Source organism: Chelonia mydas, chromosome 6 (genome assembly GCF_015237465.2).
Source record: "Chelonia mydas isolate rCheMyd1 chromosome 6, rCheMyd1.pri.v2, whole genome shotgun sequence".
NCBI lineage: Eukaryota > Metazoa > Chordata > Testudines > Cheloniidae > Chelonia > Chelonia mydas.
Window position 1 is genome coordinate 13,237,158 of NC_051246.2, and position 26,956 is coordinate 13,264,113.

General features: G+C 44.1%; 1 protein-coding gene and 1 long non-coding RNA gene across 7 annotated transcripts in view; one reads left to right on the forward strand and one right to left on the reverse strand.

The window, feature by feature from the left end:
- Nucleotides 1-16,376, forward strand: part of LOC102931868 (E3 ubiquitin-protein ligase rnf213-alpha) — a 174,665-nt gene extending 158,289 nt beyond the window's left edge. For all 6 annotated transcript variants that reach the window (XM_037899153.2, XM_037899155.2, XM_037899156.2 and 3 more), the window contains 6 exons: nucleotides 1,854-2,049; nucleotides 3,601-3,675; nucleotides 9,934-10,134; nucleotides 11,192-11,281; nucleotides 12,980-13,140; nucleotides 14,516-16,376. In XM_037899153.2, coding sequence (XP_037755081.1) covers nucleotides 1,854-2,049; nucleotides 3,601-3,675; nucleotides 9,934-10,134; nucleotides 11,192-11,281; nucleotides 12,980-13,140; nucleotides 14,516-14,687 — 895 coding nt within the window. In that variant the 3' untranslated portion in view covers nucleotides 14,688-16,376. The remainder of the gene's footprint in view (nucleotides 1-1,853; nucleotides 2,050-3,600; nucleotides 3,676-9,933; nucleotides 10,135-11,191; nucleotides 11,282-12,979; nucleotides 13,141-14,515) is intronic.
- On the reverse strand, nucleotides 15,943-17,943 carry LOC122466323. The gene is made up of 2 exons (XR_006291739.1): nucleotides 17,458-17,943; nucleotides 15,943-16,187 (listed from the first exon to the last, which is right to left on the reverse strand). It is a non-coding gene; the product is annotated as an uncharacterized LOC122466323 (long non-coding RNA).
- Between the last annotated feature and the right edge of the window lie 9,013 nt (nucleotides 17,944-26,956).

Here is a 26,956-nt window from a genome sequence, read left to right on the forward strand (position 1 = left end):
TTTTGAATATTATAATTCCTGATGTCAGATTTGTGTCCATTTATTCTTTTGCATAGAGACTGTCCAGTTTGGCCAATGTACATGGCAGAGGGGCATTGCTGCCACATATCACATTGGTAGATGTGCAGGTGAACGAGCCCCTGATGGCGTGGCTGATGTGATTAGGTCCTATGATGTCACTTGAATAGATATGTGAACAGAGTTGGCATCGGGCTTTGTTGCAAGGATGGGTTCCTGGGTTAGTGTTTTTGTTCTGTGGTTGCTGGTATTTGCTTCAGGCTGGGGAGCTGTCTGTAAGCGAGGACTGGTCTGTCTCCCAAGATCTGTGAGAGTGAGGGATCATCTTTCAGGATAGGTTGTAGATCCTTGATGATGAGCTGGAAAGGTTTTAGTTGGGAGCTGTAGGTGACGGCTAGTGGCGTTCTGTTATTTTCTTTGTTGGGCCTGTCCTGTAGTAGGTGACTTCTGGGTACTCTTCTGGCTCTGTTAATCTGTTTTTTCACTTCAGCAGGTGGGTATTGTGGTTTTAAGAATGCTTGATAGAGATCTTGTAGGTGTTTGTCTTTGTCTGAGGGGTTGGAGCAAATGTGGTTGTATCTTAGAGCTTTGCTGTAGACAATGGACTGTGTGGTGTGTCCTGGATGAAAGCTGGAGGCATGTAGGTAAGTATAGCGGTCAGTAGGTTTCCGGTATAGGGTGGTGTTTATGTGACCATCGCTTATTAGCACAGTAGTGTCCAGGAAATGGACCGCTTGTGTGGATTGGTCCAGGCTGAGGTTGATGATGGGAGGGAAATTGTTGAAATCATGGTAACAACAAGGAGTCTGGTGGCACCTTAAAGACTAACAGATTTATTTGGGCATAAGCTTTCGTGGGTAAAAACCGCACTTCTTCAGAAAGCTTATGCCCAAATAAATCTGTTAGTCTTTAAGGTGCCACCAGACTCCTTGTTGTTTTTGTGAATTCAGACTAACACGGCTACCCCCTGATACTTGAAATCATGGTGGAATTCCTCAGGGGCTTCTTTCCCATGGGTCCAGATGATGAATACTTTTAAAAATATTGTTATGCTCAAAGGTGCCGTCAAGTGGGTCTTTGATCTACAGTTACTCACAGACTTCCTTAAAGCTGATGAGTTTGCAAAGCACCTTTATTTCTGGCTAACTGAAAGGAGTGATTAACTACCCCTGTATATAATGATAGATGGAAACAGTAGAAGCCACCGCCCAGGGCACTGGGCCACATGGCAAGGCCAATCAGAAAGTAAGCCATGTGATTTCCCTGAAATTAATTGCAAATGTAAAGAGCTAGTGGATTGTTTGGCAAACTGTGTGTATGTGTGAGAAACAGAAAGATGGGAGGAAAAAGCCAGCAGAAAATGAGAGAAGCAGTGGTGAGCACGGCCAGAGACAGAGTTCTTCCAGACTTGGAAATGGTGAGCCAAGGACCTGCCTCCTGCTTGTGTGTTTCTACTGTGTTCAGGAACCAGGACTTCATGGGCATTCTGTAAATAAATAGGGTTTCACCAAAGAAATACTTGACCTGCTGGCTAACTACTTGGACCAAAGGATCAAAAATAATAAAGGTGTAGGTGTTTTTATTTGCCTCCCAGGGTCAAGATTTCAAGCTTTTCTCGGTAGTTACAACAGTGGCAAATTTACTTCTTTTTTAAACGCAAGCTGCATTTCTCCTGTGATCACATGACTCCAGTAGCTGGAACCCCTAATGTCACGAGACTCCCAAGAGTTGGAAGCCCAGCGATGGGCTAAACGGCCCATCAGAGCTTGTTCCATCTTAGATTTCTTTGTCAATAAAGAAGAAGCCCCCTCATGTTGTTCTGCCCTATTCTCCAGGTCTGTTTCAGCAGAAGAAGTGAAGCACGCCTCTGTGTTAAGTGTTACCGAGAGTGACTTGATCACCATGGCGCTGTCAAACTTCCAGTATGTGCTAGAGGAAGATGGAACCAAGACCACTCACTATAATTTTCTGACTCTGCAGAGGCAAGTGATTCACCGATTCATCAGCGGGAAGCCCATTGTGAAAGCCCAGGTGAGTTCAGGATGAAATCATGGAGGCGGTGCTTTGCCATAGACTTCAGTGCAGCCAGGATTTTACTCTCAGTGCTTGCTGCTCTGCAGCCTGGCACCTGTGTGGAGTTATTCACACCTGAACAAAATGAGTGTAAACCACAAACAAATTAGGATGCACAGGTGGAAATGGCGATGGGAGGTGAAAGACCTGATCCACTCTGGCCTTACTCCAGATTTATACGTTTTGAGATTCAGTGACTTCAGTAGGGTTACACTGGTATAAATTGGGAATAATGCATTGGCAAATCAGCTCCACTGTGATAAGACTTATTTTAAAATAATTTTCAAAAGAGCCTAAGTGACTTAGGAGCCTAAGACCCATTATTCTAAAGGGACTTAGGAGAAGAGCTGGTTTGGGAATTTGTTGATACAATTTTGTTCTTGGAAAATGCCAATTTATCAAAACCGAAACTTCCCATGGGAACATGCTGATTTTGACAAATTGTTCACTTTAAAAAAAATGAAAAATTTGGAGAAATGTTTTGAAAATACAGTATAAAACATTCATTTCCACATTTTTGGAACAAAATGTTTTGATTTCTGGTTTGAAACAGGTGTATATTTTGAAATTAGTTATTTCTTTACTTTTAAAATTTAAACTAAAAAGGTCAAAGTCAAAATTAAACATTTTGAGATTATCAAAACATTTCAATTTACCCAAAGATTTTTTTCACGTCTTCTGTCTTTTAAAATTTTCAAGATTTTGAGTTCCCATCTTGATTTGGGAAGAGAAAAATTTTTGAACTCTTAAATTCTTGCAAGATAGGGAAACTATTTCCCTTACAGCTTTGCTTAGAAGCCTAAATTGCATAGACTTTCAGAGAGATGTAGGCTCCTAGGAGCCAGATTTTTTTTAACGTCTTTAGGCATCTAGGGGCCTAGTGGAATTTTCAAAAATGTCTAATGAGGTTAGGTGCTTTGTTTTTCAATGGGAATCATGTGATTTAGGCCAGGGGCACCAGAACAGGGGCCATGGCCCCTCCTCTTTTTACCAGCCATAAGTGTAAGTGATGGCGGGAGGGGACAGAGAGGAGCAAGTGGTATCAGGTCATTGGGGAGAAGGGGCGGGGCCTCAAGAGGAAGGTGCGGTGCAAAGGCAGGACTTTGGGGGAAGGGTCAGTGTGAGGGGGCGGGGTCACAGTTCTGGTGCCCATGGCCCTTTTCTTTTAGTTGCCTTATGTCACCCCTGATTTAGGCACCCAAACGATTAAATCATCTTTAAAAATAGGACTTATGTTCCTAAGTCACTTAGGCTGCCCTGAACACTTTAGGCTAAACTCCCATTGATTTCAATGGATGATTTTTGAAAATCCCACTAGGCAACTTTAAAAATCTGGCCCTAAGAGCCTAAGCCACTTTTCAAAATGGACCTTTGGCTCCTAAATCCCTTAGGTGCTTTTGAAAATTATGCTCTAACCCATGGCATGGGCTTCAGGGTTGTTGTTTTTCTGTATTGAACAATGCTGTGCTTTATAAACCAGTTATTAATCACTAATGTTTTCACTTTCAGACAACTCCATCCATTACACTGAACAATGTGAAGACTCTGCACTCCACGAAAGTTAAGGTTAAACAATTGTGCCAGGTAAGATTAACAACAACTCTAGGTTTTCCCCAGCTCCAGACTCAGATAATCCTCTCTCTTTTGCCCATTGTAAATAGCTTTCATAGCCACTATAGGCGCAGAAGGTTGAGTAAATATCCCAAACCTACAGTATGTCCACTCGCCCATTAAGGGCAGCATTCTCTAAACTATCCCCTCATTTCTGGGTGCCTCCAGGATTTGGGTGCTCAGCTTGAGACATCAGAGCAGCACAAAGTGGCTGTAGAGTACGCCAGGATCAGGCTCCTGAGCCAAGTGGAGCATCAGACTCTAACTTTTTGTACAGTTTCTTGGCGACTTGGAGTCAGGGGGGTTGCTTCTCTTCCCTTGTACACCAGCTTTACAACAGTTTTACTCCACTGACTGCCTGGATTTTACTCCTGAATTACACTGATGTAACATTTATTAAACTTCAAACACATTTTGAAATAATTCCCATGATAAAACAATGATTGATCTAGAGAAAGGTGTTCTCCCGGTCTCATAACACAGGAACAAGAGATGGTTCTTAGGAATGTGCCTGTGGGTGCTCCACTTTAGGTGTCTTGATGCCCTGCGCTTGTAATTGGAGATCTGTGGTAGCAGTGCCCGGTTGGGTCGCGCATGGACTGTTGCCATCTTGTGCTGCTTCAGATGGTTACATAGTACTGCGTGACTAACCGTCCCTCAGTTCCTTCTCTCCTGCCTTTGGCAGGAGTCAGAGCGATCAGCAACACCCTCTCTTACCTTAGATAAGATTAGCTTTTAGATGCTTTATAGTATAAGCAGTTAGATATTCTACCCTTTATACCTATTTTTATTTTTTAAATTTCTTCCCTACGTACCTTTATTCCCCTCAGGAGAAAGATATGTTTAGCTCCAGTAGGATTATTACCCTCTTTTTTTGTAGGGGAACAGACTCTCGGGTATGCCTGGATCACTGGGCTTCAAATGCTGCCTGACTTGTAGGCTGTCAATCCCGGTTTCTGACAGAGACACACTGAGTGTCCGCTGTCTCGGTGAGATGCACATTACTCAAAAGTGTCCATATCGCCAGAACCTCATGGCCAGGGCAAGAAAAACCAGGAATCTCCAACTTAAATGCCTTATGATGCAGAAATCCCTCAGGCTGGCCTCAGACCCCAAGTCCAGGACACCTTGGGGCCAACTGTTGCCATCGGCAGCCTTTGACAGAGGTTCTGTCCCAGCAGTGCCCACAAAGGATCCTTTACCCAAGAAAGGCAACCAAAAAATGTTCCCAGACTTTTCTGCACTGGGAATTGGTTAAAAAAAAAAAAGCGATCCCTGACTGAAAAAAAAAATCTACTCTGGTACTGACGGCACTGAGTGTGTTGGATCATGAAACACCAGGACTGTCTGGTTTCGAGAGTTCAGAGAGTGAAAAGACCCTCCCTCGAATGGAGGCTCGCAAAGCAAAGTGAAACCCTCAACATGAGCACCCACAGAGCCAAGAAAACCTCGGCACTGACCGACAAAATGGGGCCACCTGTGGTACTTGTGCCACACAGCTCAAAACCCTTGGCACTAGCGGCTACAATTCACACTCCCGGACTGCCAGCAACACTGTCCCTGGTACCGAAGCTCACAGTTCCACAACAGTTCATGAGACATGCGGACCTAATAGTCTCTTCAACACCAGAATCCCCTCTACTTGGTACCGAGGATACTTCATCCAGCTTGGTACTGAGCCACTTGAATATTCCTTCTAGGTCAGCCCCCACTCTGTCCAGTGGAAAAAGCTAATGTACTCAATGCTTTTTTTGCCTCTGTCTTCACAAACAAGGTCAGCACCCACACTGCTGCATGGGGCAGCACAGCATGGGGAGGAGGTGACCAGCCCTCTGTGGAGAAAGAAGTGGTTCACGACTATTTAGAAAAGCTGGACGAGCACAAGTCCATGGAGCTGGATGCACTGCATCCAAGGGTGCTAAAGGAGTTGGTAGATGTGATTGCAGAGCCATTGGCCCTTATCTTTGAAAGCTCATGGCGATCGCGGGAGGTCCCGAATGACTGGGAAAAGGCTAATGTAATGGCCATCTTTTAAAAAGGGAAGGAGGAGGATCCAGGGAACGATAGGCCAGTCAGCCTCATCTCAGTCCCTGGAAAAATCATGGAGCAGTTCCTCAAGGAATCCATTCTGAAGCACTTAGAGGAGAAGAAAGTGATCAGGAACAGTCAGCATGGATTCACCAAGGGCAAGTCATGCCTGACTACCTACTTGCCTTCTATGACGAGATAACTGGCTCTGTGGAGGAGGGGAAAGCAGTGGATGTGTTGTTCCTTGACTTTAGCAAAGCTTTTGATACGGTCTCCCACATTATTCTTGCCAGCAAGTTCAAGAAGGATGGGCTGGATGAATGGACTATAAGGTGGATAGAAAGCTGGCTAGATCATTGGGTTCAATGGGTAGTGATCAATGGCTTCATGTCTAGTTGGCAGCCAGTATCAAGTGGAGTGCCCCAAGGGTCGGTCGTGGGGCCGGTTTTGTTCAATATCTTCATTAATGATCTGGAGGAGGGCGTGGACTGTGCCCTCAGCAAGTTTGCAGATGACACTAAAATGGGAGGGGTGGTAGATACGCTGGAGGGTAAGGATAGGATACAGAGGGACCTAGACAAATTAGAGGATTGGGCCAAAAGAAATCTGATGAGGTTCAACAAGGACAAGTGCAGAGTCCTGCACTTAGGACGGAAGAATCCCATGGACCGCTACAGACTAGGGACCGAATGGCTAGGCAGCAGTTCTGCAGAAAAGGACCTAGGGGTTACAGTGGACGAGAAGCTGGATATGAGTCAGTGTGCCCTTGTTGCCAAGAAGGCTAATGGCATTTTGGGCTATATAAGTAGGGGCGTTGCCAGCAGATCGAAGGACGTGATCATTCTCATCTATTTGGCATTGGTGAGGCCTCATCTGGAGTACTGTGTCCAGTTTTGGGCCCCACACTATAAGAAGGATGTGGAAAAATTGGAAAGAGTCCAGCGGAGGGCAACAAAAAATGCTTAGTTTCAGAGTAGCAGCCGTGTTAGTCTGTATTTGCAAAAGAAGAGAAGTACTTGTGGCACCTTAGAGACTAACAAATTTATTTGAGCATAAGCTTTCGTGAGCTACAGCTCACTTCATTGGATGCATTCAGTGGAAAATACAGTGGGAAGATTTATATACATAGAGAACATGAAACAATGGGTATTACTATACACACTGTAACAAGAGTGATCAGGTAAGGTAAGCTATTACCAGCAGGGGGTGGGGGGAACCTTTTGTAGTGATGATCAAGGTGGCTCTACTTGAGGATCACTTTAGATAAGCTGTTGCCAGCGGGGGAGTGAGGTGGGAGGAAGTTTTGTTTCATGGTCTGTGTGTATATAATGTCTTCTGCAGTTTCCACGATATGCTATGCATCCGATGAAGTGAGCTGTAGCTCACGAAAGCTCATGCTCAAATAAACTGGTTAGTCTCTAAGGTGCCAGAAGTACTCCTTTTCTTTTTACGAATACAGACTAACACGGCTGTTACTCTGAAACCTGAATCAAGGTGGGCCATTTCCAGCAGTTGACAAGAATGTCTGAGGAATGGGGTGGGGAGAGCAGGGAAAATAGTTTTGCTTTCTGTAATGACCCATCCACTCCCAGTCTCTATTCAAGCCAAAGTTAATCATATCCAGTTTGCAAATTAATTCCAGTTCAGCAGTCTCTTGTTGGAGTCTGTTTTTGAAGAATTGCCACTTTTAGGTCTGTAGTCGAGTGACCAGAGAGATTGAAGTGTTCTCCAACTGGTTTTTGGATGTTCTAATTCTTGACGTCTGATTTGTGTCCATTTATTCTTTTACGTAGAGACTGTCCAGTTTGACCAATGTACATGGCAGACGGGGCATTGCTGGCACATGATGGCATATATCACATTGGTAGATGTGCAGGTGAACGAGCCTCTGATAGTGTGGCTGATGTGATTAGGCCCTATGATGGTGTCCCCTGAATAGATACGTGGACACAGTTGGCAACGGGCTTTGTTGCAAGGATAGGTTCCTGAGCTAGTGGTTCTGTGGTGTGGTGTGTGGTTGTTGGTGAGTATTTGCTTCAGGTTGGGGGGCTGTCTGTAAGCAAGGACTGGCCTGTCTCCCAAGATCTGGGAGAGTGATGGGTCGTCCTTCAGGATAGGTTGTAGATCCTTGATGCGTTGGAGAGGTTTTAGTTGGGGGCTGAAGGTGATGGCTAGTGGCGTTCTGTTATTTTTTTTGTTGGGCCTGTCCTGTAGTAGGTGACTTCTGGGTACTCTGGCATTCCTCATCACCATCATGTCCGCCAGATGGGTGGGAGAACTGGGTGCCTTAATGGCAAACTTCCTTTAAAGACAAAGTTGCCTTAAGACCACCTCCCAAATTCCTACCAAGGTTGCCTCCCTCTTTCATTTGAATCAACCCATTTACTTATCTGTTTTTTTTCCCCCCCAAAACCACATGCAAATGGAAGGGAGGCATCACTTCACACACTGGACACTCGCAGAATTCTAGCTTTCTACATTGAAAGAGCAAAACCATTTAGAAATTCATCAAGATTTGTCGTTATAACAAAATGATCAATGGGAGAAACTAAGTGGATATGTGGATGTATCCACCTTTGTTATCAAAACTTCCATTTACAAGTCCCAACGGGCATCTACACACTCTACCAGAACACTTTCCACATCCGTAGCTTCTCTCAATGTTCCTATTGTCAGCATTTGCAGAGCAGAAACTTGGGGATCAGCCCATCCATTCACAAAACACTCTGCTATACAACAGTCAGCATCAGATGCTCGCTTTGTACTCACGGTGCTATCCACCATCCACAACGCAACTCCAAAGCCACTCCCTTCCACTGAGAGCCCTGCTCAATAGTCACCTAAAGTGGAGCACCCACAGGGACAACCATCTTGAAGAACCTCAGTTACTGCACCAAGTGAGTAACCTTCTCACATTCAATGAAGTTAAAAAGGTGGAAATTCAAAACTGATCCAATGAAATACTTTCACATGATATGTGATCATCCTGTGGAACTCATTGCCTCAGGAAGTCAGAGGCCAAGAAGTTGCAAGATTCCAGGAAGTATTGGACATTTCTGTAGATCACAAGAATACCCAGTTAGCATAATTAGTAATGGCAAAAATTATGTAAACCTCCTGCTTTAGGGTTTGAGCCAAATCTCAGAGACTAGATGGGACCTAGCTTGGGGGGGTGGGGGGGCAGATCATCCCCCATCTGATACTGTGGGGTTCCTACACTTTCCTCTGCAGCATCTGGTGCTGGGTGTTGTCAGAGACAGGTGACTGGGCTACATGGGCTTTGGTGTTGATCCCATCTGGGAATACCCATGTACCCTTCTAAATCCCATAAAATTTAGGAAGGATGAAAGATCTTTTAATGTGGTTCCATAGAAACTGATCTCCAAACCTTTCCAGTTTCATAGAGAATGATATCCTTTCTATAGTTTGTCACCTTCCCCTAGAATTCCAAGCAGGGAAAGAATTCTCAATTGAATTCTATAGCAAAATCAAAAAATGTATAGCGCTTACAATCTGTCGGAGGTTTGCTTAGAGTCACCTGACTTTACAGTCTTAACTACCAGAATGAGATAAAATACTTAATAGTATCTGTGCCTTATTAACACAGCATTATTAGCACAGCTTAACAATAAGGTGACTTGATCAGTCTTTAAGTACCTACATGGGGAACAAATATTTGATGATAAAGGCTTTTCAATCTAGTAGACAAAAGGTATACTGTACTCTAGTGGCTGGACAAATTCACATTGGAAATAAAGTATACATTTTTAACAGTGAGGATAATTAACTATTGGAATGATTTACTAGGGGCCATGGTGGATTCTCCATTACTAGTAATCAAGATTGGATATTTTTCTGAACGAGCTGCTGTAGTTCACACAGGAATTATTTTGGGGAAGTTCTGTGGCTTGTGTTACACAGGTGGTCAAAGTCACTAGACCATCACAGTGGTTTCTTCTGGCCTTAGAATCTATTTATCTAATATTCATTTGTCTTACATATGGCACCTCTATCAAAATTCCTCATATCTTCTTCACACATTGTATACAATCCCGTGGATCATATAAGGCCAGTGTGGAAACACTTAAGGCTGAGTTTTTCAAAGTTGCTTAGGGGATTTGGATGCTATTGATTGTAACGGGAATTTGATGTGGAAATCCTACAGACAGCCTGACTCCTTTTGTCTCATGTTGCTATCCTTAGGAACCACTGAGCGTGAGTCAGATGAAACTCATTATGGAAGAGGCCGGTTCAGTGAGTGACATTTCCAGAGCACTCTCCACCCTGAAAGTGGCTGCGCAGTTCCTGGCCGTGACTGGAGGGGACCCAGAGCGGCTCCTGACTGAGTATGTCAGAAATGACCTGAAGATGGAGGCTAATGCAAAGAAGTTCAGAGACTTACCGGTAAGAGATTAACTTTGGTTTGAATTCACAGCAATGAAAATGAAGCTCTTTATAATAAATATTTTGTGTTTTCATGCTTTCTACTATAGAGTCTGAATATAGAGTAAGGTTTCTTTCAAACCTGTTCTTTGAGAGGAATTTGGGATTTTGACTAAAGGATTTTTTGTTGTTGCTTTCCATGGAAAATGAAAAAACTTTTGAGTTTCATCCCAAAATGAAAAACTTTGCTCTGAAAAAAAACAAAAGCATCATTTTGAAATTTTCCACAAGACATTTCATTGAAATATTCTGTGGAAAAAAAAAACCATTCTCTGACCGACCCTACAATATAGATTCTGTAGTAGAGTGTAGTACAGTATAGTCAAGTTTTCTGTCAGAAAATGCCGACTTGATTAAATTGAAACATTCTGCAGGAATTCAGCTCACCCAACTCCTACCTCCCCAGGTTCTTCAGCTCCTCCACAGCCCCCAAGTCACTTTTGATAAAATTTATTCCGCACATGGATGTAAATAATTAGAAGGAACATTGCTCCTAACTCACTTAGACGCTTCTGAAAAGATTACCCTGTATTCATTTGGAGACATGCATTGTCTATTTGTTACATCCCAGCACATGGTGACTGGTGCTTCTAGACACTACTGCAATACAAATAAATAATACTAATTAATAATCCGCATGGGCACAGTCTCTGAAAATGCCTACCAGGTACCAGGAGGATCCCAGATTTTCAAACCAGAGCTTGGCCATTCTACTCAATGAAATATTCATTGAACTGAACTAGTTGAATAAACTGAAACAAAGAAAATATTCTCTCTGTGCCTACAAAAGGCTGTCAAAAGCTGGTTTCACATATCAGCAAACTCTGGTTCCAGGTACTTAGCCAGTGACTCCCACCAGCTCAGTGGCTTGACATTCTTTAAAACTTTGGTACAAGCAAGGCAACTGTGAAATGAATATGGAATGTACTCACTTCTGTGATGAGGATTTAAGTAACGGTGTAAAGGCTTTCTGGATACCAAGGTCTAGATAAAACTTGTCTGTGTTGTTTCATCCCAGGTTGTCCCACAAACCCGGCTGAAGCACATCCTGTCTCTGTGGCAGATCCTGTCAGCAAAGAGATCAGTGCTACTTGTACAAATGAACCAGGTAATGGAGGAACCCACCCCAGTGTGCCTGGGATGAGGCTGTGACAAGGCTGAAAACTTTCTGTGCAATTGTTTTTAATCAGAAAATTGGGTTTTTGACAAACAGAAATTTTTCCACAGAAAATTTTGACTTTGCTGCAAAAAGTAAAACATGAAAACTTTCCAGCTGAAAACCTATTCCTCTTTTGGACATGTTTCTGAAAGCCAGCTGCACTGTGAAATGGGTGGTGATTTTCAATTGCTTGTAACTCCATCAGATCTGAACAGAGTTTCTTGATCACAGCAAATGGCACCTGCCTGGCCCAAGGGCCATCCCACTGTCAAATGTCATGCTGCAAGCCACAGATACAATTATTTTAGTTATTGTTTTGTTTTCTGATTAAAAGTCAAACTTTTGTGCAGGAAAATATCCCAACATTTCCCCACCAGCTCTAGTTATGACCAACGTTCTCTGCTCACTTGCTGTGCAGTCCCTCCTCTGCTGCTGTCAGGCTCCATCACTTGGAGTCTGTAAATCTAGGTGCGTCGTCCCTTTCTCAAAGTTGCACTCTAGCTCATCCAGGAGTTATTGTGCCAGAGGCAGGAATCTCTGGGGGAGATTCTCTGGTCCGGATCTGGCAGGAGGCTGGGCTGGATGGGACCTGATGGCCTTTATACTGTTGATAAATTGCATAGACAATTGTTTGTCCACATCTTGGTTTGTTACGAAGTATATTCACCAGATCAGTCAGGTTTATTGCTAAAAGTCAGGAAGAGTATAGAGAGATGTCTGTTGGTCTTTCCCTGACCTGAAGAAGAGCTCAGTGCATCTCGAAAGTGTCTCTCTTTGACCAACATACGTTGTTCCAGTGAGAATACCTCACCCACTCATCTCTGTAATATCCTGGGACCAACATGGCTACAACAACACTGACAATAATAGCATAGTACTGGAAGAAAGGCTTTGTAATATAGCCGTTTCCGTGAAGCCGTCCTGTGCTGCTGTTGTTCAATTCACTTTACACAGAAGGTGTGCTCCCAGTTACGTATTTCAGCAAATAGTATTTATAGGATGGTTTACAAGTTACAAAATGCTTTATACGTCACAAAAATCCAGCCCATCAGCTTGTGTCAGTTCCTTAACTTGTTGTTCTGTATCTTCCCTTACTTTGTTTTGGATACTAGTGTTCCCGGTACTGGTCCAGCTTGTACTGGGCACAACATTAATGTATTTTGCGTTTGGCAAGTTTCTTATTTTCTAATGCCAAAGCTGACTTCAGTTTTGCAAAGTGTTATGGGATACTTAGCACAAGAGAACAGGATTATAAAAAGACAGACAATTCAGGCGAGGTAACTGCTAGAAGTGTATCTACAATATAATGTTCTATTGATATTGTGTGTTTAATGCATTGTGGTATCAATATTGATAATGTGAGATGGATGGACAGACATTAGTCAATAAAAGCTATGAAAGTTTTGCTGGCTACAGGGACTGCAGCACTGGCCTGAGGTCATGTGCAGAGCCACGTGCTCCATCCCACCCCAGGAGCATCCCTTATGCATAGGGCAGAAGCAAGCGTCACCAGGCTACATCTGCTCTGAGCCAAATGAGGAGACTCTTCCATTAGGCACATCCTCAACTGCTCTGTGCATGGGGCATCCAGCCACTCCTGCAGCACCTCTGCACTTGCCCCCACTGACACTGTGCTTCTCATTTCAGAATCCCTTCTTCCTGGTAGACAAGGGCTTCCATGACGAGCTGACTGGCCAGGAGAGGGAGGAGCTGACAACTGCGCTATCCACTGTCAATATTGAGTTCTTTATCATTGAGCTGCACGAAATGATCACAGTGACATTGGAAAGCTACGAAAACAGTTGGGGGTAACATATTTCTCTTGTCTGTGAATATGGGAAGGGCCTCTGCACGAACATTTAGATCCAGATGAAAATAATTTTTTTTTTTTTTACTTTTAATTTGGAGCAGGCACAAACCACTTTAGATATGATGTCCTGTTGATTTAAGAGACTTTGTGGGTATGTCTGGTTGGTTGTTTTTTTTAAAATGCAGGTTAAAAGATCAAGGCAAATGTAGGGAAAGAAACCCAGCCTCTTAAAATTGCCTGTATATTACTCGTATGCTGTATTAAAAGGGAAAGGTCAAATCATATCAGATATAAAAGCTCATTTTCCATAGATCTCCAAGTCTTCTAGAATTGGATAACATGCTTGGCTAGAGATTCTCAGACTTTCCATACTGCAGAACTAGAGGGGCTTAGAGAAGGGCAATGAGAATGATCAGGTTTGCGGAGAAACTACTATTAAGAGAGACTGAACAGATTGAGGTTGTTACCTAGGAATAGAGGAGATTGAATAATGGTCTATAAAATACTGACTGGTCTAGAGAAGGAAGATCAGGAGGCGTCTGTTCTTCCACTCCCATAACAGAAGAACAAAGGGATGTTCAATGGAATTGAAAGGTAGAAAATTCATAGGGAATAGTTTTTACATGGCTTGTGGAACTCACTGCCACATGAAGTCATTGAGGCTGAGAATTTTGTAAGACTTAAGAATGGATTAGGCATGTCTATGGATAATAAGAAGATCGTTGTTGTTGATAAAAATTCCAGCAGGGATATTAAATCTCATTCTTTAGGTAAGGGCTGGAGTTTTGGAATCTTCTATTCCTTATGACCCTGTAATGCCTTGTTTTCTTCCCCAGAATTATCTCCAGTACTGGATCATTTCACCCACTGCTGTTTAAGAGCACACTGTTTTGCTTAAAAATTGATGGAAGGAAACGTTACCTCTTGTCTGACAACTCTTGACTATTCACTAAGTGAGGCTTTAGAAACTTGACACGTAGGGCTTCTTTGAATGAAAAATTGAGTTTTGGCCTAAATGTAAATTTTCTCAGAAAGCATCTGCCTTCCTCAAAAAAATTTGGTTCAGAAAACCAAAAATTGTGAGACATTTTTCATTTATTTGAGCCATCAACATTTCACTTTTCAGCGGTGTTGAGCTGAAAATGTTTACTTTTTAGTTGCTGAAAACCAAACCATTTTCAGATTTGGGGGGGTTCCTTTTTTGACAAAAAGTCAAAACTTGCTGCAGAAAAATACCCCACTTTATACCATCTGAAGTGATCAACAGTGTGAAAAGAGAACTCAAGAAACTGGGTGTGCCTGTCAGACTTGGCACTTAGCCTTTCCGAACCAGTGTCCTGAACATTTACAATCTGCTTTTCTTTTATGAACAGGATAGTGGAGACCTTTCAAGAATATTTAGAAAAAGAGGGAAAAGAAGAAAATTACATTATGAATCTGACCAGCGCTGTGAGCCCGGACCTTCAGCTGAAGAAGGTCATTTCAGTGTGGAAAACTGCCGTGCTAATCAACAAAACATACGCCCGCTCCTACAGCCAAGGGTGAATGGGTCCGTGAATTGTTTCCTGTGGATACCAAAACCAATTACTGTGCCCAGCCTGCTGTAATCCACAGAGAGTTAGGAAGTAGAGTTTCTTTAAGAAGAAAGTCTCAAATCACCAGGCCGATGCATCACTTGAATCAAAATAGGCCTTCAATCGGATTGAAGTGGTGCCTTGGCCTGGTGATTTGAGTGGAGATGTTATGGGCATGACCAGCTATGCGAGTGTTGCTCTGGGTGTTGCTCTCTGCAAGCAGGTGAATTTCACCCACTGAGAACTACAAATGGGCATGATTCTCGTGCCACTTAGGCCTTGTCAGCACGTAGTGCTTTAACAATACCAGTACAGAGAAGGGGAATTAGCTATACCTCTGTAAGTGCACTTAGCTATAAGGAGAAGCACTGAAGCCTAGTGGGACTCAGGAGACCTATGTTCTGTTCAGTAAAGTGGGGGAAATGATACTGATTGGTTTCATAAAGTGCTGTGGCATCTGCAGATGAAAAGAGCCAGATGCTATCGTACTGGTGTAATTGACCCCAGCCAAAATATAGCTATTTTGATAAAATGATCACACTCCTCACTGACATGGTTAGACCAGCACAACTTCCAAGTGTAGGCCAGGCCTTGCACTGGAGTCAGCAAGGCTGGTTCTCAGCCTGGCTGGTTCTCAGCCTGGCTACTCCTGCTGTCATTTGCGCCTGAGCAAAGCACGTGTAAAATGCCACCAAATCAGAAAGGTCCTTTGCAGCCACGGTGCCCTCTCTTGGTGCAAGAATGAGACAAGGTGCAAAGCAGAGGAGGAGAATTCCCCATGGATAACAGGGCATTAGGCCCCTAATTTTTAAAAATCTGATGAATTCTCAGCCAGGGATTCTCAGACTTGGTCCGAATCGCCCTCCATTATAATTCTAGCTTTTTACTTGTGCTTTAGCAGATGGAATCATCCCCAGTTCTTTCGGGCAGTGTCATGGCATGCGCCGTATCACAGACTACATGATCACAGTGGTCCAGTCTGGCCTTACAGTCTCAGTCTCTGCTCAGTACTTTGCAGCTACGTGAAAATTAGGTGTTAGAAAAAATATTTGCAGCTATCGTTTCCTGTCTTGCTTCAGTGCAGACATTTCCCTCTGCCTCTCAATAAACAATGGAACAAGAAAATGTCAAATTCTTCTAGTTACTACTAGGTTTGAAGACTGAAAGGGAGGGGTGTGTGCGAGAGGGGTGTGGGGTATGTGCATGCATGTGCATTTGGGAGAAAATTCTTTCTAGTGAAATCAATTGGCATAGGAAGTTTAATAGTGTTTCTCCATTCTATGAATATTTTCAAAAGATGAAATTTTCCCACCCCATCTTGAATCAGGTCAAGAAAACAAAATCCCCCAAATATTCACAAACTTAACCTTGTTTTCCATTTTGGATCAGTTGAAACATTTCATTTTGATAGAAAAAAAATGAAATATTTCAAAGCTGTAACCTTTTGCTTTCAGTCTAATCAGCTTCAATTCTGAAACAAAAAGTCATTTTGCACCAGAAAACAATTTTCATTTAGAAAGTCTCAAAACAAAATGGTTTGACAATTTTGAAACATTTTTCATCAACTTTTTTTGATCCAGGAAGTTTTTTGAACCCAACCCCATTCTTGGTTCAATGAATCTGCCTTTATCAATTAAAAAAGCAAACAATATATCAAAAATTTCTCAGTTCTACTTTAAGCCTTCTTGAAATAATGCACCCTTACATACTGTCGCCATCTGTCTCCCTCCTGCCAATGGAGGAACCAGGTAGGTGAATGAGCCTGCTCCTGCCTTTTACTAGCAGAGAGCTCAGGTAGGAATGGCTCCTGCTGTTAGTTCTAAATAATCACAGCTTCAATCCATGCTGCTGGTGGGGAACATAAAACCTGCACAAAGAAACTGGACCAGCTGAATTTAAATCAATTTAAGGCTGAGCTCTTCCACTGAGAGATTTGTTTTAGGGTTCAAAAAAAGAACTCGATAACTTCATGGAGGATAGGTCCATCAATGGCTATCAGCCAGGATGGGCAGGGATGGTGTCCCTAACCTCTGTTTGCCAGAAGCTGGGAATGGACAACAGGGGATGGATCACTTGATGATTACCTGTTCTGTTCATTCCCTCTGGGGCACCTGGCCCCCGTCGGAAGACAGGTTACTGGGCTAGATGGACCTTTGGTCTGACGCAGTATGGCCATTCTTATATCAATTCAGCTTAAGCCAGTTGGGCAAATGTTTAAGCTGAACCAAAACAAGCCAGGTTTCCATGAATGGGATATATTATGTGATGTTCACATGGCCTTTTGCAGTAATTTATCTAAATTGATATTAATAGTGATTTCAGGCCAAGTCTGCTCTCAAAATTCCACTGACTCAATTATACTGGTTTTGTTAAACTAGTGAAAACTTTACATTTCAGTGTAAGACTGGCTTATTTCTGTTTAGCTTAGCCCGGCTCCTAGGCCACGTCTACACTAGCAAGTTAAAGTGCTCTAACTTGCTGGCTCAGGGGTGTGAAATTCCTGTACTTGGATGACTGCCTGCTGAAAGCACCAACACAGCAAGCAGCGTTAGTCTCCACTGAACAGACAGTAGCTCTCTTTACTAAGTTAGGCCTCCAAATAAATGCACAAAAAAACCAACCCTAACAGTTCATTGGAACCTACTTCAATTCTCCCGAGGCAATGGGCTCTCTGCCGTGACAATTTCTAACCTTAACCAACCTGATCTCTGCAGTACAACCGTAGCAAGGTTGGGACTCACCCCATGGTGCCTCCTGCTGGTCACTCTGGGAATTAGCACCTTCTGGTGGTGTCGCACCATTGTTGCTCCCACTCCTCATCTGGGACCCACATTGCTCCCTGGCTTGCAGCGTCCTCTTCACAGGATGGCCCTCCGGCTTGGCCCCCAACTCCATTCTCCCTACTTCCGGGGGAACCGGCAATCTTCAGTCCAGCCCCATGCCACAGTGGTGAACTGCAGACCCAAACTTAGGCCCTCACTCAGGGGCAAGCTGCAGTCCTTTGCTTGGACACTCTCTCCAGCGGCTAGTGGGGCAAAGGGGATGGGCAGGCCCACCCACTAATCTGGGGCCCAGCCTAGGGACCCTCGAACAGCAGCCTCTTACTGCCTCCTCCACTGCCTGCCTTCTCAGTCTTTTGGGTCAGTGACCTCAGTCTGGCAGGAGCTCCCTCACTTCTGCTCCCCTGAGCCTGCCCAGCGCTGCTCTGTCTGAGGTGCTACTCTCTCTAGGTAAAAAAAGGAGAAAGGTGTTCTGTTATTTTCTTTGTTGGGCCTGTCCTGTAGTAGGTGACTTCTGGTTACTCTTCTGGCTCTGTCAGCCACACTATCAGAGGCTCGTTCACCTGCACATCTACCAATGTGATATATGCCATCATGTGCCAGCAATGCCCCTCTGCCATGTCCATTGGTCAAACGGGACAGTCTCTACGTAAAAGACTAAATGGACACAAATCAGATGTCAAGAATTATAACATTCATAAACCAGTCGGAGAACACTTCAATCTCTCTGGTCACTCGATCTCTGACCTAAAAGTCACAATATTACAACAAAAAGACTTCAAAAACAGACTCCAACAAGAGACTGCTGAATTGGAATTAACTTGCAAACAGGATACAATTAATTTAGGCTTGAATAGAGACCGAGAGTGGATGGGTCATTACAGAAAGTAAAACTATTTCCCCATGTTTAATTCCCCTGCTCCACTCCACCCCACCCCCCACTGTTCCTCAGACGTTCTTGTCAACGGCTGGAAATGGCCCACCTTGATCATCACTACAAAAGGCTTGTCCCCCCTGCTGGTAATAGCTCATCTTAAGTGATCACTCTCCTTACAGTGTGTATGATAACACCCATTTTTTCACATTCTGTGTGTATATAAATCTCCCCACTGTATTTTCCACTGAATGCATCCAATGAAGTGAGCTGTAGCTCACGAAAGCTTATGCTCAAATAAATTGGTTAGTCTCTAAGGTGCCACAAGTCCTCCTTTTCTTTTTGCAAATACAGACTAACATGGCTGCTACTCTGAAATCTCTCTAGGTAGTCTGTCCTTTTCCCTCCAGCTCCCAGGAGAGACTGAGCTCCTCTCAGCTCTGCAGCCTTCTTATAGGGCCCAGCCTGGCCCTGATTGGCCATTTTCTGCATAGCCTCTTCAAGGGCTGCTATTAACCCCTTCCAAGCCTGTGTGGGGCAACTGCCCCAGCTCCAGACTCTCTTTCTCACTGTCACACACTTGCTTCCTCATTGCCACTATCTGTGCTGCTTGAGTCAGGGTCGTAGCCCTGAGCATGTCTGACTCTGCCTTTAGGCCAGTTGCTTCTTTTTCTCTCAACTTTATCTGTCTCTAACTTGTTCACTCTTGCCTTTAACTTATCTCGCTCTTTATCTAATACCATTGCTATCATACAACAAACCCTGCAATGTGGCCTGTTTCTTCACCTTAACATTTGGAGCTCTCCCCATGCTGACCCAGGTTTCCCATTGCTTACAGAGCTGAGGGAATGCCCTGAGACTGGTGAAGGCTCCACGCTGCCAGGGGCCATTACCATATTCTGTCAAGCTGTTACCCAAAACCATTTCCAACCTTTCCATTTTTTCAGATGTTCTCTTTATGTCTGTCATATTTTCTCCCTCAACCAGGCTACCAGCCTAAGTCCCCATAATAGACTACACCTGTAAATTGACTTGCAGACTACAACATGGGAATTACAGGTTGCGACCCTGTTCCCTCCATCTTCTAGTCCCTATTGCAACAAACTACTCCTGGCTAGCTCACAAAATCTGTTACCTGGGATTATCTGAGCCCGGATCTGTAGTAATTTACAGTTTTCTCTCTAGGCGATTTCAATCAAGTGCAGGGGGAGGGATGTCTCAGTGCCACCGGTTGATAAATGAGTGGTTGTGGCGGTGCGTGTCCACCTCCTCGCACCGACAGGGGTTAAGGGTGGAGGGGCACCACCTACAAGTCCACCCCCAGGCTTCTCAGACGATTGGGTCAGGGTCTGAGGCCTGAAACACAAGCAATGTCCCCTGGGGTTAGGGCAGCATGGCCTAGTGGCCAGAGTCCCACAGGAGGGGGTCACTCACACAGTGTTACCTAGGGAGGTGGTGGAATCTCCTTCCTTAGTAGTGTTTAAGGTCAGGCTTGACAAAGCCCTGGCTGGGATGATTTAGTTGGGGATTGGTCCTGCTTTGAGCAGGGGTTTGGACTAGATGACCTCCTGAGGTCCCTTCCAACCCTGATATTCTATGAATGTGGTGGCCCCGGTAGGGGGGCCCAGGTCCACCTGACTCCACCATGCCCCAGCCCAGGGCCCTAACAGTGGCCAAGTAATTTGCCACTGGCTCGGGGGGTGGGGGGGGGAGAAGAGGTCCTACCAAAACATGCTGAGTGTTTTCAGGTGGGAGGTACGACTCCGACACCCTCCCTGGGTCACTTCCTACCAATATCAACATGGAGGTTCCCCATGAGGCTACAGCTCCTCCATGGTCTGCTGTGCCGGTTGCTGCTGCCAGCTTCTCTGATCGCAGGAGTTCAAGCAGGTCCAGCAAGGCTCTGGTCCCTGGCATGTGCTGTGGCTGTGGCTGTGGCTGTGGCTGTGGCTGGTCCACCACAGGTGCTTCCAAGACTGATCCTTCCCCTATGGCCATCTGCCCAGAATGAGCTGAGCTTCCTCCCTTTATACTGCTATAGCATTTGGAGCATGCCCAGTCCCACCTGGGAGGCAGGACTTCTGCTGTCAATAATATGGGCTTAACCCTGTCTGGGCTAGTGTGGGGTTAAGCAGACCCCATCACAGTGGTACAAAAAAGAGTGCTTTCAACCAAAGCTCCTTCTTCATTGAGTTTTAAGCACATATGCAATAGCAATAGTCTAGAGCACCCCAGATATAGTTACCCAAAGTCTGAGATGATTTTGAGTGGCAACAGCAGGTTTCAGGTGATCAGCCTTCCTCCTAGCTGCTGGGGAGTAAGATGTTAGCTTCTTGCTTATAGAAAAACTTCTCTGAACTCATCTACATTACATACTCTTACTTATCTTTTTATAGATTATTCAAACAAAGCACATAACTTCTAGTTACCCCAAGTGGGCTAACTATTCTCCTAGCATTAGCAAAAACAACTCATAATTTTATTTATGAGCAAAGCAACGTTTAGTCATAGCAACAGCAAGGAACTCACCAGAGAAACCCAAATCTAAGGTCAGTTATCCACAGCACTCCTTCCCATTCTCATGAATCTGTTACTTTCTTCTTTCCTCATTAAATCTTTTTTTTCTAAAGTACCAGTTTTGCTGTTTGCATGTAACCACTACTTCTTAAAGCACAAGCCTCACCAACCTGAGCTAAAAGACCTCCATGTTAACCAAGTCTGGAGCAGCTCCATCAGCTGCTGTATGGCTACCAGATACCACTAGAGGGGGCCAGTGTGCTGCACTGAGCAAATGTTGCGGGGGGGGCACACTTTTTTGAAAACCTAAACATCACTGGGAGTCTGTCAGTGGAGATGGGGCGTCTCTCTCGAAGCTCCGCTCCAGCTCTGGGTCAGAGGCAGGAATCGCTGGGTGAGATTCTCTGGCCTGAGTTAGGCAGGAGACAGGACTGGATGGGCACAACGGGCCCTGCTGGCCTTAAAATTTACAAATCTGTGAACTGTGGGGTTTCTTGCACCTTCTTCTGCAGTATCAAGCGCTCGGCATTGTCAGAGAGAAGAGACTGGGCTAGACGGACCACGGTGCTGAGCCAGTCCAGTAATCCCTATGGGCCAATTCACTTGCATCAAACAACTCGTTCACCCCCAATGTTGCCAGCTCTGGTGATTTTTTACTACGAGCTTTGTAATACTTAACTATTTTTTCCTTTAAAGCCCCAGCACTTGAGGCCATGCGTTTATGGGAGAATCTCAGCTTTTATGTTTGGGGAAATAATAGTATGTTTCCAGCCCTAGAGGTTGGGTGGGGGGGGGGGGAGGAGAGATAAGCGCTGAAGATTAAAACAACAGAATTTAAAAAAATGTACCTATTTAAAAATAATCTCATTTTTAAGATGCTCTGATATTCATCATTTGTTAACTTTTTGGGTTGGCAAAATTATGTGCCAATTTATTTGCAGCCATCAATTTGTTCCTCCCCGTTATTCTCTGCAATTTGTTCCTTGTTGTTCCAGCACTGCAGGCCGTGTGGGAACCCCGCCCTGTGCGGTTGGTGCAAAGGACTTGGTTAGTGCCACCTTGTCCAAGGCGTGGATTTGAAGAGCCAGAATGTCTTCAGTCATCTTGGCATTTAGGGCCAGGCCAAAGCAGCCTCCCCGCTCAGGGATCAATGCTAATCATAAGGCACTTGCTGTTTAGTGCTCTGTGGGACGATCTACCCCCTGCCTTCCATCCCGGGTAGACAGACGCCTTCTATTTACACTGATGGAGCCTACTTAGAAGCAGAGTTAAATTGGTGCAAATCTTGGTGGTTTATGGAAACAACTTGTTCCCCTGTTTACATGGGAGATTTGCACCAGGGCTGGAATTGCTGCTTAACCCCCAATGCAGCTAAAGCCTGAGTCACAGAGGAAAGGCTCTAATCTACATGTTTGGGCCCTGATCATGTGATCTGATTCTTATACCTGTATGGAGCTGATGCTTTGGAATGACTAGGGCCAAGCACAGGGAAGAGCATCCATCTGTATTGATCCACATGCAGCACTGAGAGTCAATGGGATCTAATGACTAGCATGCTGGACTGGGACACAGGACACCCGGGTTCATTCCCAGCTCTAAAACTGGCGTGCTGGGTGACCTCAGGCAAGTCACCGTCCCGCTCTGGGCCTAGTTTCTTGTGCTGCCCTTTGTCTATGTTGAGTATAAACTCTTCCGGGCAGGGGCTGTGTGCAACTATAACGCAAATTGCAGGCTGCATTGCATGGGTGTATAATGGCCTCCACAGCACCCCCTTGAGGCATGGGACGGCCCTGAAGCCACAGATTCTCTTTCCTCAGTAATTTCTCAGAGGCTTTCTCGTAACCAATAACTCCCATATTGGGCTGGCTTGTTATCATAAACGGCTACCAAATAACACCATCAAAGTCCAAGTCTGAAGTTGATATATTTTAAGGTTTATATACATCTATCCTTCTTGACTCTTCATCCAGCCACTCCCAGGCCTTCTGCCCGGAGTCTCCCCTACCATGCTGGAGTCTTTTCTGACTGGTGTCTTAGAGCAGGGGTTCCCAAACTGTGGGCTGTGGCCCAAAGGTGAGCCACAACACAGAGGAGGCAGCTTGAGCTGGGGAGGGGGCTGGGAATGCACGCAAAGGGGCAGTTGGGAAAAGCTGTTACAGAAGGAGAAGAATCGAGATGTGGAGCTAGCAGATGAACTGGAGCTTGGGTAGAAGGGGATTTTTTAAAAAAAGAACAAGAGAATAAAAGTGGGGGACTCGGAAGTGAAAGAAGGAAAATAGGAAGGTGTTGAGCCATGAGAAGAAGAAAAAAAACAGACCCGGGTACACAAGCAGGCACTATGAGAGAAGGGAAGTGGACAGAAAGAAAATCTACAGACTTACTCAGAAAGAGAGGATCAAGGGAAAAACTGGAAGGAACTGTGACTGAGGGAAAGGGGGATTGATCTGTGTTAGATGCAAAGAGATCCTGAAAAGGGTGAACAAGACACCCACCCACAAAGGACTTAAATTACACAAGCAAAGAGAATGGCGGTGTGAACATCTATTGATGGAATACAGTTCAGAGGTGCCTAATGGAGAAGTGAGGGCCCACTAGGTGAAGAAACCCCGCTTGTGGATAAACTCGGTGCAAAGATGTACAGCCACAGGAACATCGACTCTTCGGAGCACTTCAGGCTGAAGAGAAGCAAAGAACAGGACAGCAAGAGTGGAGCTGGACCTACAGCCAAGGAGAGGAAAAGTTGATTCTTCTCCGAAGTGACACAGTATATCGGAGAGTCAACTCTTGTTCATAACAATGCATTTGGTACTAACTGCCCAGCACGTACAAGCTCACAAAGGTTAATGAGTTGGTAACCCATGGTTTATTAGTATAAGTAGTAAGTCTTTGGTAATGTTCTATAGTATTTATGCTCCTGGTACAATTTTGATGTTTTTCCCTCATAAAGTTCTAAAAGGTTAAATTGATCCCTTTTGTCTTGGTTAGGCTATGCTAACTGTGCAGAGAGGCAGACTCCACACCAGTAACAGCTCCATGGAGGAGCCACCAATTAATATCCCCAGCAAGATGTGCAACTAGAGAGGAGTACAGACTGGCCTACCAGGGTGTCAAAAGGCATGCAAAAGCGGCAAAGAGTCCTGTGGCACCTTATAGACTAACAGACGTATTGGAGCATAAGCTTTTGTGGGTGAATATATGCATCCGACGAAGTGGGTATTCACCCATGAAAGCTTATGCTCCAATATGTCTGTTAGTCTATAAGGTGTCACTGGACTCTTTGCCGCTTTTACAGATCCAGACTAACACGGCTACCCTTCTGATAGAAGGCATGTAGTGAACAAGGTGGAAGATGAAGGTCTTCTGATTAAAGAAGCTGAATGCTGACCTGGCAAGTCACTTAAATTCAACTTGTCATAGGTAGCCACTAGATAGTGTATGTTCTTCATTTTCTGAGTGCTCAGCTTTAGAGATCTGGGTCTGATTTACAGAAGTGCTGAGTACTCACAGCTGCAACTAAGGTCAATGGGAGCTGTGCTTGAATATATAAAGTGCTATAAAAATGCTCGGTGCTCTGAAAAATCTGGCCCTAGGCATCTCCAATTGAGCACCCAAAATTTGTGGCACTTTTAACAATTTTGGCCTTAATTTTGGTGTAAAATAGGGAAAACAATTATTCCTTACACTCACAGGGGGTTTGTGAAGATATAAATGTATTAAGGTCTGTAAAGAAGTAAGAGGAAAACAACATCATAAACAAACTAGGGAAATACAACCTAGATGGAGTTATTATAAGGTGGGTGCATAACTGGTTGGATAACCATTCCCAGAGAGTAGTTATCAATGGTTCACAGTCATGCTGGAAGGGCATAACGAATGGGGTCCCACATGGATCAGTTCTGGGTCTGGTTCTTTTCAATGTCTTTATCAATTATTTAGATGATGGCATAGAAAGTACACTTATATAGTTTGCAGACAATACCAAGCTGGAAAGGTTTGCAAGTGCTTTGGAGAATAGGATTAAAATTCATGTCATGTTAAACTGTCTTGGAATAAGAGGGAAGGTCCTCTCATGGATCAGTAACTGGTTAATAGGAAACAATGGTCAGTTTTCAGAATGGAGAGAGGTAACCAGTGGTGTCCCCCAGGGGCCTGTACTGGGACCAGTACTATTCAACATATTCATAAAAGATCTGGGAAAAGGAGTAAACAGTGAGGTGGCAAAATTTGCAGATGATACAAAACTACTCAAGATAGTTAAGTCCAAAGCAGACTGCAAAGTGTTACAAAGGATCTTACAAAACTGAGTGACTGGGAAACAAAATGGTAGATGAAATTCAATGTCGATAAATGCAAAGTAATGCACATTGGAAAACATAATTCCAACTATACATATAAAATGATGAGGTCTAAATTAGCAGTCACCACTCAAGAAAGAGATCTTGAGGTCCTTGTGGATAGTTCTCTGAAAACATCCACTCAATGTACAGTGACAGTCAAAAAAGCTAACAGAATGTTGGGAATCATCAAGAAAGGGATAGATAATAAGACTGAAACTATCATAGTGCCTCTATATAAAACCATGGTATGCGCACATCTTGAATACTGTGTGCAAATGTGGTCACCCTATCTCAAAAAAGATATATTTGTCTTGGAAAAGGTTCAGGAAAGGGCAACAAAAATGATTAGGGACATGGAACAGCTGTCATATGAGGAGAGATTAATAAGAGTGGGATTTTTCAGCTTGGAAAAGAGACAACTAAGAGGGGATGTGATAGAGGTCTATAAAATCATGACTGGTGTGGAGAAAGTAAATAAGGAAGTGTTATTTACTCCCTCTCATAACACAAGAACTAGGGGTCACTAAATGAAATTAATAGGTTTAAAACAAATAAAAGGAAGTATTTTTTTACACAATGCACAGTGAACCCAGGGAACTCTTTGCCAGAGGATGTTGTAAAGGCCAAGACTATAACAGGGTTACAAAAAGAACTAGATAAATTCATGGAGGATAGGTCCATCAATGGCTATTAGCCAGGATGGGCAGGGATGGTGTCCCTAGCCACTGTTTGCCAGAAACTGGGAATGAGCGACAGGGGGTGGATCACTTGATGATTATCTGTCTGTTCATTCCCTCTGGGGCATCTGGAATTGGCCACTGTTGGGAGACAGGATAATGGGCTAGATGGACCTTTGGTCTGACCCAGTATGGCTGTACTTATGTTACTTTTGTTCAAAATGATCTGGACAAACTGGAGAAATGGCCGGAAGTAAATAGGATGAAATTCAATAAGGACAAATGCAAGCTTAGGAAGGAACAATCAGTTGCACACACAAAAAATGGGAAATGACTGCCTAGGAACAAGCTGTGAAAAAGGATCTGGGAATCATAGTGGATCACATGCTAAACATGAATCAACAACGTAACACTGTTGCAAAAAAAAAAAGCAATCATTCTGGGATGTATTAACAGGAGTGTTGTAAGCAAGACATGAGAAGTAATTTTTCCACTCTACTCCATGCTGATGTAAGCAGAGTCAGGATGAGCTCCACTCTGACATCTGGTGGTGAGGTGTGGCAGGTTGTGGAAAAGAACTTCAGGGGCTGATCTCATTTGCATAGGCACACCCACACCGCCTAGAATGAGGCCATAGCTGCCCAAATGGTCACTTTGGCTGCTGTGGGATCCCCAGTGTCTCTGTTATTGGGGCAGGAAGAATAAATTGTTATTACCCTGATTATGGGAATCAAGGACAGTGGAGCGTCACTTGGCCTTTTGTTATGATGGAGGGACTCACCATCAACTAAGTAGCACTCACTAGGCAAGGGACATGGGTTCCAAAACTCTGTGAACTGAGAGAGGCTGGTAGCAGGTATTAGTACTTGGTGGCATAGCCCCCTTAGTGAGGGCCTTATATGCTAATTATACTGCCTCATCTTTCCACTGTGGAATATTAGAGCTAATTTTGATTCTATTAGAAGTCTAGTTACAGGCTGCTGAGCTGAATTTACTTTGGGCTAATAGTGTATCAGCACTGAGGCTCCCCTACTAAAAGCTGAAATCACAAAAGA